Source organism: Terrapene carolina, unplaced genomic scaffold (genome assembly GCF_002925995.2).
Source record: "Terrapene carolina triunguis isolate 2854851 unplaced genomic scaffold, T_m_triunguis-2.0 Scaffold113, whole genome shotgun sequence".
Classification (NCBI taxonomy): domain Eukaryota; kingdom Metazoa; phylum Chordata; order Testudines; family Emydidae; genus Terrapene; species Terrapene triunguis.
Genome location: NW_020664464.1, coordinates 4,185,181 through 4,199,806, shown reverse-complemented (window position 1 = coordinate 4,199,806; position 14,626 = coordinate 4,185,181). Strand labels below are relative to the sequence as shown.

General features: G+C 42.3%; 1 protein-coding gene across 1 annotated transcript in view; it reads right to left on the bottom strand.

Annotated features, from left to right (window-relative positions):
- CNTLN (centlein) overlaps nucleotides 1-14,626 on the bottom strand; it is a 277,320-nt gene that overhangs the window by 155,073 nt on the left and 107,621 nt on the right. Inside the window, exon 8 of the mRNA XM_024211087.2 lies at nucleotides 3,794-3,988. Within this exon, the coding sequence (XP_024066855.1) occupies nucleotides 3,794-3,988 (195 nt within the window). The remainder of the gene's footprint in view (nucleotides 1-3,793; nucleotides 3,989-14,626) is intronic.

The window sequence follows — 14,626 nt, the reverse complement described above, 5'->3', positions numbered from 1 at the left end:
TAGTAAGAGTATGTAGCAAAATCTAAAACAATGATGTTAAACTTTAAAATTACTGCACTGTTCTAATTAAAATTATTTACAGAGATGGCGCTTGTCTTAACTTAAAAATTAAAGAGTATTTCTAGTACTAAAAATATAGGTACTATCATTTCTACATTACATTTCAATATAGACAGAATTAACAATGTTGTAAGAGCAATTACAAGCCATATAATCATATAATACAGAATTAATGTAATAATCTCCAGCAAATTGATACTTAGCAGCAGGTTGGAGGGAGATCAACATTTGAAAAATGTTATTGCTACTTTTTGTCATTACAGATTGTAATCTTTACCCAATAGTTCATGTAAACTAATTTGATCAACTTTTACTTCTATTTTTCTTTCTTCAATTTTCTAACTCAAAACACAAGATCTTAAGTGAAAAGTAATTAATAGTCCTTTGGTTGCCAGAATCAATACTCTGTTGTATTACAGTGTTTTAAATGATCACCATAATTTGATGACAACACACTGTTCATTATATAGAAGGCATTTTTCTACCATAATTATTGACGGTTTAAAAAATTCCATTTTGAGATTTTCTATGTTATCAGATTACTAAAATGTATAAATATAATTGTAAAGTAAACTAATTCATGTAGAACATTTCTGAAAGCATGGTTTCATTGATAATGCATGTATGGCCAAGAAAAGTATTGTATAAATAACACAAGTGGATAATAAGGTTTCTGATGTTATGTTTCTACCAAAATCATATGCACGATAACATTAAGTCCCAACCCATCAGACTGTTCAGAGGTATGATAGGATTAAGAAGACACAAGTAATTAAAATATGATACTAGATAATCAATGGTCATATTGTCATTTTGAAAGGCTTGGATGAAATCTGATTGTCTGAAGATAGTTCAAAACACATGTAGTTAATAACTTATAAAACACCATGTTAAGATTCAGCTATGATTACTAGCTATGATTAATAGGGAAGTATTCCTTATTAAAAAACAAATTTAAATAACAAAATATTTTAAAATTAGGATACTTCCCTATTAATATCATCTGTGATTAATATGAACTAGAAAACTCTTAAAATGAAACTTCAATTTTGCCCTTTTATGCTGTAATATTAAAATATATTGGGTGAAATCCTGGCTCAACTATGGTCAAAGGGAGTTTTGCCACTGACTTCAATCAGTCTTCCAAAAATTGTAATTAAATTAACACATCTATAGATCTAATCAACAAAATCATTGAAATCAATGATGTTACACCAGCGTAAAGCTGGAGTGTAACAATGGGAATAAGGCTCAGAGGATTTCAGAACAATAACAGTGAATTCATACTGTTTTTAAACTTATTTTATCCCTATATTTCACATATATCACACACAACTTTCCTAGATAGTATCTTTATTTAATTTTAGTTACATATCTGCACTCTTTGTAATAAGTGGTATTTCTGAATGATCTTTACTTTGACCATTGTAGTAGTATTTCCTATTCTGACTGCCTTAAAGAACCACAGAATTGGAATTTAGGAGAACGTTATAAAAGTTTCAACAGAATTATATATTAACTAGAAAAAACACACCCGTGAAATCTCACAGTTATAAATAAAAATATTCAAATGCCTGTTAATTATGGTGTTTCAATGGAAGTATCATCTTTTAATACTATTTTTAATGTCTCAAGTACTATACATGTATAAAAAAATAAGAGAAGTCAGATGATTACTTTGGTTCGGTGAAATTTATGTTTTACAAAGAAAATACATTTCAGAGTTAAAAATTTACATTGTAATAATGAAACAGACACTATGATTACAAGACAGTGAATAATAACCAAAACCCATAGATGTATGCTTTTAAGAATATTTGGAATGCTTTTGTCTTGTTTCATTCCGCTTTTTAATAAATAGAAAAGTAGAACCGGTTAAGAGATAGAATCACAAAGTCATAGGATTAGAAGGGACCACAATGGTCATCTACTAAATTCCCTCTAAGCTGCGCGGCCACGCAGCAGGCTACTAACGGCGGCACGGAGCTGCCGCGGCCGGGGTGAGGGTCACATGCAGTGGAGAGAAATTAAAACCCCGAGCCAAGCAGTGGCACCCTCCACCCATTGTGCTGCAGCCAACTCGTCTGGTGGGTTTAAATGAGCAATTGCGAGCTACTTGGAGGTGCCCAACCTGCTGCCCCGCGACCCCGCTGCGCCCCGCGGGATGGAGTGCATTGCTGCCCCAGGCCTGCCGCTGCCCCCCATCCCGCCAGGCCTGCCCCCGAGCTCGCCCAGGCTTGTGAGCCAGCTGGTGGGCTCAAGGAGGTGAAGACTGATTCCCTGTGTGGCCCATGGGGCACGTGTATCCACCGGCAAAGTTGTCCACTTGGCCGGCAGCCCATGAAGCTGGAAGTGCCCGTGGTGTTGTAGGGGGTGCCCCGCAGACAGCCCCTTTCCTGGAACTTTGCTGGGCTGGAGGGGCGGCGGGGAGCAGAGCCACGTGTGACCAGTGGGTGGGGCGATGGAGCTATTTCCCCAGCACCGCACGTAGAGGCACCTCTCCCTCGGCCCAGCCCAGCCCCACCGGAACTGCCACAGTTGGGGAGAGGCACACTCCTTCAGCCCCAGCTGCTATAGCGAGAGAGGGTTAGGGGGAGTCCTCTCTCCCCATTGCAGCTCCAAGGCAGCCTGCATCCCAAACCCCTCATTCTTGGCCACACCCCAGAGCCCACACCCCCAGCCAGAGCCCTCACCCTCTGCAACCCAACACCCTGCCCCAGCCCTGAGCCGTCTCCCACACTCTGAACCCCTTCGCCCCACCCTCGCCACACATCACCTCCATACTGGTGCACATAACAAAATTCATTCCGCATTCATCTTTTTTATGGCAGCCTTTCAAATATTTGAAGACTGTTATGTCCCCCTTAATTTCCTCTTTTTCAAACTAAACATACCCAGACCCTTCAGCCTTTGCTCATATGGCTTGCATTCCATCCCTTTGATCATCTTTGTCACTTGTCTCTGGATCTTTTTCAGTTTCTCTACATCGGGGGTTCTCAAACTGGGGGTCGTGACCCCTCAGGGGGTCACGAGGTTATTACATGGGGGGTTGCGAGCTGTCAGCCTCCACCCCAAACCCGCTTTGCCTCCAGCATTTATAATGGTATTAAATCTATTTAAAAGTATAAGGGGGGGTCGCACTCAGAGGCTTGCTATGTGAAAGGGGTCACCAGTATAAAAGTTTGAGAACCACTGCTCTACATCCTTTCTATATATTGGTGACCAAAACTGGATACAGTACTTCAGTTGAGGCCTAACCAGCACCAAGTAGAGCGGTACTATCATCTCCTGGGACTTGCATGGTATGCCTCTGTTAATGCAATCTAAAACTGCACTTGCTTTTTTTGCAACAGCATCGCATTGCTGACTCATGTTGAGGTTGTGATCCAGATTGCATTAATGACTTTTAGTAATACAGCCACAAACAATGAGAACGCCAGGCTCAACAGTTACTTATTTTCATTGACAAAAATTGGGAAATTTCACATTCTTCTTATCTGCAAATTAAATAATTCTCACTTTTCAACCACAAAATATTCATGACACAAACAGAAATTTCACAGAAACCTGCCAGTAGATTGCAGATTTCCTCTGGCTTTATTCCAGAATATGAGTGGTAGTTTGCTTGCATATGCCTTCTATTATTATCAGTAGAAGCATCTATAGGTTCCTCTCTGCTGTTGACTGTGTGGAAGCCCAATCTTTATAATCTACTAAATAAAATTTACCTCACCTGTTCCCTATGTTTTGGATGAGAATCTTGATGTACTGGATGTAAGACCTCTCGGGCCTGCTGTAGTTGCTCTTCCAGCCACTTTATCTTTTGTTCTTTTTCCAGTAGCTGACCCTGAAGAGAAGCATGACTTTGCTGGAGCTGAATCTCACTTGCTTTCCGAGTTTCAAAACATATAGTCAATTCGTTGTAAAGCTATTTTTAAAGAAAACGTAACATGGGATTAATAAATGCCATCATTGAAAACAAGTACTTAAATTCACAAATTTATATGCAGTTTATTGCTGTTTTTAGTTTACAAAGTCATATAGCCACCAGGATCATGATTTTCTTCACTATTCTTATTGCAATATTGGTCACACTTGTTTCCACCCCTACACTCCCATCATACTGGCAGATGTACTGCCTTTACCTTTTATCCTTTATCTTTGTAACTAAGGCCTGGTCTACACTAGGAGGTTATGTCGAATTTAGCAGCGTTAAATCGAATTAACCGTGCACCCGTCCACACAACGAAGCTATTTAGTTCGACATAGAGGTCTCTTTAAATCGATTTCTGTACTCCTCCCCGACGAGGGGAGTAGTGCTAAATTCGACATGGCCATGTCGAATTAGTGTAGGTGTGGATGGAATTCGACGCTAATAGCTCTGGGAGCTATCCCACAGTGCACCACTCTGTTGACGCTCTGGACAGCAGTCCGAGCTCGGATGCTCTGACCAGCCACACAGGAAAAGCCCTGGGAAAATTTGAATTCCTTTTCCTGTCTGGCCAGTTTGAATCTCATTTCCTGTTTGGACATCCTGGCGAGCTCAGCAGCACTGGCAACGATGCAGAGCTCTCCAGCAGAGGTGACCATGCAATCGCAGAATAGAAAGAGGGTCCCAGCATGGACTGATCGGGAAGTCTTGGATCTGATCGCTATGTGGGGCGATGAGTCCGTGCTTTCGGAGCTGCGATCGAAAAAAAGGAATGCGAAGATCTACGAGAAGATCTCCAAAGCCATGACGGAGAGAGGATACAGCCGGGATGCAACGCAGTGCCGCGTGAAAATCAAGGACCTGAGACAAGGCTACCAGAAGACCAAAGAGGCAAACGGACGCTCCAGATCCCAGCCCCAGACATGTCGTTTCTACGAGGCACTGCATTCCATTCTAGGTGTGGCCGCCACCACTAGCCCGCCACTGACCGTGGACTCTGACGATGGGGTATTCTCGACGGCTGCTTCCTCAGAGATGTTCGCGGACGGGGAAGATGAGGAAGGAGATGAGGACGACGAGGCAGTCGACAGCGCATACAACGCTGATTTCCCCGAAAGCCAGGATCTCTTCATCACCCTCACGGAGATCCCTTACCAACCCTCCCAAGGCGTTAACCCTGACCCTGAATCGGGGGAAGGATCAGTCGGTAAGTGTTTTAAACAGGTAAACATTTATTTTGATCAGAACAGGAATGGAATATTAACAATGGGTTTTGCAAGATTACTTTGCCCTAGGTGCTCTACTTTTTAGTCCTTGCCAGTTCAGCTACTGGAAAATTCTGTCAATATGTCCGGGGATAGAGCAGAAATCCTCCTGGGACATCTCCATGAAGCTCTCCTGGAGGTAATTTGAAAGCCTTTGCATTAGGTTCCTGGGGAGAGCGGCCTTATTGCATCCTCCATGGTAGGAAACTTTTCCGCGCCAGGCTAGCAGCAAGTACTCCGGGATCAGTGCCTCACACAGCATGGCCGTATACGGCCCTGGTTTTTGCTGGCATTCACGCAGCATGCGGTCTTTCTCTGTGTCCGAAATCCTCATCAGAGTGATATCACTCATGGTGACCTGCTTTAAATTAGGGGAATGTTAGTATTGGGACTGATTGCCTGTTCCTTTACATAAGTGTAACCGGCGGTTTACAGCCACGCGGTGGAGGCGGGACAGGGGCAGCATACAGGGATCTTTCCCGGGGACAGAAGCGAGGGGGGTGGACCAGGGGTAGAGTTCATGCTGGCCAGATTGCCGGCAGCAGGAACTGGCCAACGCTAGGGGCATTGCTTTGAATGTGAAAGGAGGGCACTGCTATAAATTAAGCTTTCAGCAGCCAAAAGTCTACGGCTTACCATGTCTGCCTGCTACCCGAATTCCCCTGTCCTGCCCCGCTTGTGTGATCTGTACTCCAAGACCCCAGGCACTGAATGGGAAGGCCGAAAATTCGACCTTGTCCTGAGTGCGCATGTGATAGGTGCTGTGCATGGTCTTGTTCACAGAGAAAGACTATGTTCATTGTTCACAAAAATGTATCTTTGTGAGGAATTCACTCCCTTTTTCCCATCCCACAGCTGCGAGTGTCTCCCGACTTACCCCGGCATCCCCCTCCCAGAGGCTGGCGCAGATTAGGCGCCGAAAGAGAAGGACACGGGACGAGATGTTCTCCGAACTTATGGGCTGCTCCCGAGCTGAGGCGGCACAGCAGACCCAGTGGAGGGAGAACATGTCGCAAAACCAGCGATCACACAGCGAACGGGAGGACAGGTGGCGGCAGGAGGACCAGCAGGCGACTCAAACGCTGCTTGGACTAATGAGGGAGCAAACGGACACGCTCCGGCGCCTTGTAGATGTTCTGCAGGACCGGAGGCAGGAGGACAGAGCCCCGCTGCAGTCTATCTCTAACCACCCTCCCCCGCCACAAAGTCCCATACCCCCCTCACCCAAAGTCCCAAGAAGGAGGGGTGGCAGGGGCCGTGAAAACTGTCACTCCACCCCTGCAGACTGCTCAAGTACCAGACGTCTCTCACTCCCAACGTTTTGATAAGTCCTTTCCTTCGCTCCAAAAGCACCTCACCCAAGCCCCCGTCCCAGTGTCATCCCCTAACTGTGTAGTTGTTAATAAAAAATACGTTTCTGTTAATTACTGTTTCCGTCAGGTTCTTTTAGAGGAGAGTATGTTTGAAGGGGGGAAAAGGGGTTGGTAATTGGAGAGGACAGTCACCTTTACCAGGGTACAGACACGGGGGCAGGTTCAGCAGCAGGTCACACACACATTGCAGTCACTAGGCACCCTGGTCAGTCTGGGAGGTGGTTTTCATGGTCTGTGTGGGGGGGCTATGTGAGTTTGTGGCGGGGGAGGGCGGTTACAGATCTTATGCAGCGGTCCTTAGCCTGGATGACAGAGCCATGCAGCACGGGATCTGTAATGTCCTCCCCCGCCACAAAGTCACATAGCCCCCACACAGTCCCGAAAAGGAGGGGTGGCAGGCTCCGTTGAAACAACCAGTCCACCACTGTGGACCGCTCTAGGAGCAGGAGCCTGTCTTTCCTCGAGTTTAGAAGCGTCCTTTCCATCACTACACCCGCTCCCCACCACAGTCTGCGTCCCAGTTTCAACCCTTTACCACGAAACCCTTAATAAAGAAAACGGTGTTAATGAACAAAGTTCCATTTTTTTTATTTTTAAACGTGTGTTGGAAGGGGGGCAACGGGGTGAAGGGGGTATGTAACTGGAGAGGATAGTCAACATTAAGTGGGTAAAGAAACGGGGGCAGGTTCAGCTTCTCTTTAAACAAACTTAATAGTCACAGGTTACCCTGCTCACTGTGGAACCTAGCTTTCAAAGCCTCCCGGATGCACAGCACATCCCGCTGGGCTCTTCTAATAGCCCGGCTGTCTGGCTGGGCGTAATCAGCAGCCAGGCAATGTGCCTCAACCTCCCACCCCACCATAAACGTCTCCCCCTTGCTCTCACAGAGATTGTGGAGCACACAGCAAGCTGCTATAACAATGGGGATATTGGTTTCACTGAGATCACAGCGAGTCAGTAAGCTTCTCCATCTCCCCTTGAGACGGCCAAAAGCACACTCCACCACCATTCTGCACTTGCTCAGACGGTAGTTGAACAGTTCTTTTTCAGTGTCCAGGGCGCCTGTATAGGGCTTCATGAGCCAGGGCATTAGCGGGTAGGCTGGGTCCCCGAGGATCACTATAGGCATCTCCACATCCCCAACAGTTATTTTGTGGTCCGGGAAGTAAATACCTTCCTGCAGCCGTCTAAACAGACCAGAGTTCCTGAAAACACGAGCGTCATGAACCTTGCCCAGCCATCCGACGTTGATGTTGGTAAAACGTCCCTATGGTCCACCAGTGCTTGCAGCACCATTGAAAAGTAGCCCTTTCTGTTAATGTACTGGCTGGCCTGGTGCTCCGGTCCCAGGATAGGGATGTGAGTTCTATCTATAGCCCCACCGCAGTTTCGGAATCCCATCGTGGCGAAGCCATCTATGATGACCTCCACGTTTCCCAGGGTCACTACCTTTGAGAGCAGTAGTTCAACGACTGCGTTGGCTACTTGCATCACAGCAACCCCCACGGTAGATTTGCCCACGCCAAAGTGGTTCGCGACTGACCGGTAGCTGTCTGGCATTGCAAGCTTCCAGAGGGCTATGGCCACTCGCTTCTGGACAGTCAGGGCTGCTCGCATCCGGGTGTCCTTGCGCTTCAGGGCAGGGGACAGCAACTCACAAAGTTCCAGGAAAGTCCCCTTACACATGCGAAAGTTTCGCAGCCAATGTGATTCATCCCAGACCTGCAGCACTATGCGGTCCCACCAGTCCGTGCTTGTTTCCCGGGCCCAGAATCGCCGTTCCACAGCATCAACATGACCCATTGCCACCATGATGTCCACGGCGCGGGGTCCCGTGCTTTGCGAGAGGTCTGTGCCACTCTCAGACTTAATGTCCTGACCATGCTGCCGTAGTCTCATAGCCTGATTTCTCACCATCTGCCTCTGAAAAAGGTGGATGATAAGGTGCGAGGTGTTGACAACGGCCATAACTGCAGCGATGATCGCAGCGGGCTCCATGCTCGCGGTGCTGTGGCGTCCGCGCTGTCACTCACCAGAAAAGTGCGCGAACTGATTTCCCGCCGGCGCTTTCAGGGAGGGAGGGCGGGAGTGACGGTTGAATGACGACAGTTACCCAAAACCACCCTCGACACATTTTTTTCCCCAGCAGGCATTGGGGGCTCGACCCAGAATTCCAATGGGTAGCGGGGACTGCGGGAACTGTGGGATAGCTGCCCACAGTGCACCGCTTCCAATGTCGACGCTTGCCCCGTTAGTGTGGACTCACAAAGTCGAATTACTGTTCTTAGTGTGGATACACACGTTCGACTTTGTAATATCGGTTCCACCAATTCGATTTAAGTAAAATTGAACTACTCTCGTAGTGTAGACATACCCTAAGAAACTCTAATGTGTTTCAAACAACTGCTTCTCCGCCCAAACAGGACTAACATTAGAACTGCAGCAGTTCCATATACCTTTGTATGATGATTGTGAGCAGAAATTGGTATTCACAAACATTTTTTAAAAAGCAGTATTTACCTTAATTCTTGAACAGCTCTATAAATACAAAACCAAGCAAATGCACACACACACACACACACACACACACACAAACAAGGTTCACTGATTAGGAATAGCAGAAAAAATTACTAAATGAAATATTTCCTCTGGAAGTGAGCTTATTAACAGGGGCAGCAAACATGAAATAGAAAAACTCCTTTGTTAACTGAAGAAGATAAAATTTAGATTTTGAAGATAAGAATAAAGTCCACACAGCAGACTAGGATATAACTGACTGCATAACTTGGCCTTCCCTATTTATGTCTTTTGCCTATTTCGCTCTGCTCTAGTTTCTAGGCCAGGCTGCCAGTTTGTCTTCCATGCTGGTCTTCTATGCTTTATGCCCTTTCTGAGCTGACCCATAAACCCATTTCCTTCACTGCATTTAAGTCCCTTCAGAAGACCCATTTCTGCCATGACACCTAAAAGAAACCAATCAATGGATTATGACTAGATTTTTGGCAGCTATAAATAATACTTATATTTAATTGGCATATAGATAATATTTATATAATTTAGTGATAAAAACATTATATTATTTAACGTGGTCATGAACTGCATTGTCATTTATATATATCTTCTGCATCTCTTTTCTTTTCCCCTTTGTCTGTTTGGTTTTGCCTTTCAGAGCATCAACTCTTTGGGGAAGGAATCAGGTGTTCTATTATGTTTGGAAAACATCTAGCACTTCGTGGGCACTATTAGAAACAATAAAATCTATTCCTACTCATATTATTTTGTTCGAACCATGACCACACAAAATCTAGTCAGGACAAATGTAATTACTTATTGCCTGCCCAAAAAACTGATCACAGACCAGACCACTTTACCTAAGCATATTGTAATTCCAGATATTTTTAAGACTCACGAAGTGTCATTAAAAATAATTGAAGTATTACATTGAAATGTTTTTATCTACTGGATAGAGACTGATGTATTTTTTGGAAATACAAATACTAGCTTAACCAAGTTTATGGATTGCAGCAAGTTTCTCAATTATTTTTCTAATCACATGAATATCTGATAGAAAAATAAAGATTTCATCTTTATAAAGAATTGCATTCCTAGGCAATGTCCTTCCAAATGAATAGAACACTGGGATACAAAACTTATCTCCAGCCATAACTGGATAAGCTGATTAGCTAGATCATACTGGTATGACAATCTGCTATTTTTATTATTAGAACCACTTACGTGGTCATATTTATAATTTTTAAAGGTAACATCCTATTAAAATGAGAACAACACAGTTTTCTTTTTGCTGACTGGCAGAAGTACTGAGCACCCACCACTCCTACTGAAGTTAATTGTTGGTGGTTGTGCTCAGCAACTGACAGGATCAGGCCCTAAAAGACAAATAACATGTCTGTTTACATTCTGAAAGCTATTTTTGCAACCAATCCTGCTAAAAAAGTATTTAACTGAAAGCTAGAGAAAACAGCACAATCTGTTGAAAATCCATATGAAAAACATACAACCTCAAAATTCATCCATTTTCCATGTAAGTCGTGTTCTATGCAAACATTTTTCTGCATCACCCACTTATTAGTTCATAGCATGAAACTTAGACAGTAATTTATTTACTACTAGGAAATTTCAGAAAGAAAATTATGTCTGCATAAAGGAAAGCTCATTTGTCCAGCCTACCGAGCCAATTGGAATGGCTTACAGTAGCTCGTCCATCTTTTCATTGATTGGCACAGACACTAGTGGGTGGACTGAGTGCTTTCTTAATATTTCTAAAGGGATTATTTTGTTTTGTTTTGAATTTTCTGTTTTGAGGATCCACCTTTTTAGCCACATTGAAGTGGGGGACAACTTAATGTTTGAGATCACACAGGATCAAAGAAGGTAATATGGCTGCAGAGGACAAAGGGGAACAGAAAAATGGATAAACAGGCAAAATATAAAATGAAGTTTAAGAGAACTAAGGAGGAAATGTAAGGAAGAAAGAACCAAATAAGAAAATATTTACGTCCATCAGAAGTAGCAAGCTCAAGGGAGAATCAATGGGTGAAATCCTAGCTCCACTGAAGTCCGTGGGAGCCTTCTATTCACGTTGATGGAACCAGGAATTCATCCAGTGTGTTTGTTAGATTACCAAGGTGTAAAGGAGGCAACGAAAGAGGATAAGGAAATTGCAGAGACGCTAATATTGCTTACATGAGAAAATAATAGCAGGGAAATATTTAATGTAATTTTGAATGCATGTAATGGAATTTAGCAGCTGGAATTAAGGAGGAAGGGCAACTGCCCTGTGACCAGCTGCATGCCAAAAGCAAGTGCTTCACAGACAACAGCTTGATAACCTCTTTATTATGCTCCAGGGCTATACTTTGTTTAAAAGTAGCAAAGAATTGTAGATAAAGAACTCTAGATAAAGATATTTTTAAAAAATGATGAAACAACTTGAAATAAATCACTCTGTAATAAATCACTAGGACCAAATGGGAATGAGGAACTGAAGAATGAAGTAGCTGAACTACTAATAAAAACAGATGAAACCTGTAGTAAGGGCCATCTCCACTCACCACTCCTCTGTCTCAGCTACATTAAAATATTCACAAATTTTCCAATTCAACTTTTCTAATATTTATTTTAACAAATTTTGCTACAGAATTGGTTTCTGCTGGTTTCTTGAACAGTTGTTTAAAACGCATTATGTAATTTATTGTGGAAAAACAGCAATTTCCACTGAACCATACTAAAGTTAATACTGTAGGTCTTCCAAAATAACTAGAAGATATAATTGTAAAACATGCAGATGAGTATGTGATGAAAATGAACAAACAAGGCATTTGTTAGGATAATTCATACCTAACATTTTAAAATTCTTTAGGTGTTACCAAATTTGTGGACAGAATTTGTTGATGACAAAATCATTTTAAGTCAGTTAAGACAAGGAAGGCCTTTGGGGAACTCCAGAAGGACCTAACAAAACTAGGTAATTAGCAACACAATAGATAAAATTAAACAGACAACAGCAAGTTAATGCATACTGAAAACAACAATTTATAATTACCCACCCATAGATGGATTATAAATTAATAGTAACTTCTCAGGGAAAAAATCTAGGTGTACCATCATTGATGAGAACTCAATAAAAATATCTGCTCAATCTGCTTCATGTTCAAAAAAAAAGGGGGGGGTGTTAGACTACATTAAGAAGGGGTAAAAAATAATATAGAAAATATTATGGCATCATCATAGGAACTGATGAACCATCATCATGCTCAGTTTTTGTCACCTAAAACAAATGTAAGCAGAAAAAGGAGGAGTTCAGAAAAGGACAACAAAAAGTAGTAAGGGTCACTGAAACAAAGGCTTTTCATACATGAAAAGATTTAAAAGTGTAGGACCATTCTGTCTGGAAAGGAAAAGAATAAAAGAACAAATGGCATGATTGAGATATAAAAAAAATGAATATAGGCAAGGCCAGTTGAACATTCTTATATACCTTTTCTTAGAAGACTAGAAAAGGAGGATATCAGATTAATTAAAAAAAAACAAGTTTAAAACATTAATACACTTTTATACAACATAAACTTAACATGTAGGACTCACTTCCACAAGATGTTATTGAGGCAAATAGTTTAGTAAGAATTACAAAAGTATTTGACTTTGATGTAACTAAGAGTGGGATCAACTATTTCTTTACCCAGGAGAAAATTACAGGATCCTCATGCTGTAGGGTCTAAGCTAATAACCACTTGGGTGAGAAATGTATCCTTCCATACCATAGTACTGCATAATTAGATTCACTGTTTTTATATTTTCAAAGAAGACATTAATAATGTGTCATTGGTTACTCTTCTTCCTCACATATTTTAAAGGGGAATATTTTGGCCCTGTTTATTAATGCCCAATATAAAGAAAGATGAAATCTTCATTCCATTGAAGTCAATGGCAAAACTCCCAGTCACTTCAATGGAGCCAGCATTTCACCCATATTATTTTGTTTCTTATTATTCTACAACACATTTTGGATGATGTTCCTTCCTTGTAGAAAATCAAATAGGAAGGTGGAATGAAGAATCTAGTCAATTCAGTACAGTCATTTGCAGTTAAGACAGTTTGTCCTGAGAAACAGGCTCCCAGCAAGGTAAACAAAACAGGAGTACTCAAATATTTCTCTGTCTACAGTATAGCTCTCCAATGTTCCTTGATCATATCAGAGTTTTGTACAACTTAGCTTGATTAAATGGTAGTTTTGTGCTGGGTTTTTTATCATTTTGTTTATGGACTATGCTTAACGTACTGCACTCATTAGTAATGTATTAATCCTGTTATGCTTGCATTGTGAGTTATTAAAGTTTGTCTACATTAACAACTAAGATTGATATTCCTCAAAGAGCATACTGAATGCTTCTCTGGTTTTGCACTGTTCAGGGCAAGAAATCTAGATCCCTTGAGTAATGGTGAATTATATAAAAAAAAATATAGATGAATGTATCTACACCAGGGGTTCTCAAACTGGGGGTCAGGACCCCTCTGGGAGTCGTGAGGTTATTAAATGGGGCATAGTGAGCTGTCAACCTCCACCCCAGAGCCCGCTTTGCCTCCAGCATTTATTTTAAAAAGTGGTTTTAACGTATAAGGGGGGGGTCGCACTCAGAGGCTTGCTATGTGAAAGGGGTCACCAGTACAAAAGTTTGAGAACCACTGAACCCAGCTGAACAACTTAAGGGGTAAGAAGCCAGCTGTTGAATAGGTGATTCCTTGTCAGAACAAGAAATACCTGACCTGATTCTGTGAAGATCAGTGTTCTAAAATAATGGTTCTCAACCTTTCCAGACTACTGTATTCCTTTCAGGAGTCTGATTTGCCTTGCATACCCCAAGTTTCACCTCACTTCAAAACTACTTGCTTACAAAATTTCGCACTCCCCTAAGCCCATCCTGCAATCCCCACATTGATCTGGATGAGTTGAGTATCCCCGATAGACCTCTGTGTATCCCCAGGATTGAGAACCACTGTTCTAAAATATTGCATTATGCCACATTGGATCTGGTCTTCCTTTTCATATGCATTATCACTCAATGAGCTCACTGCATTAAAAAAGGTAACTGAAGTCTACAACTTATAGTTCTGAATCTGATCAAATTAAGTAGCTGTCCTCATAGAACCTGTGAATTTTCTCCCTTTTTGCAGACACATTTCTCTCCTCCAGCACTTAGTGTCTTCAGCATCATAGAATTCCCATCAGGCATAACTTCCTGTGGTATACAATACCATTCCACTGCCATATACACTAGGACCAAGTTTTTCAAACATGGGTACAAATTTAGGCACTTGGATGAGTGATCAGATTTTTAACATGCTGAGCACCCAACAGATGCCACTCAGCAATTTTCAAAATCAAGCCACTTACTAAAATAAGACATGTTGAAAATTGTAGCCTTGGGTCTTTTCAAGCATGAAAAATATAAGGAGGTCCTGAAATCTAGGGTCAGAAC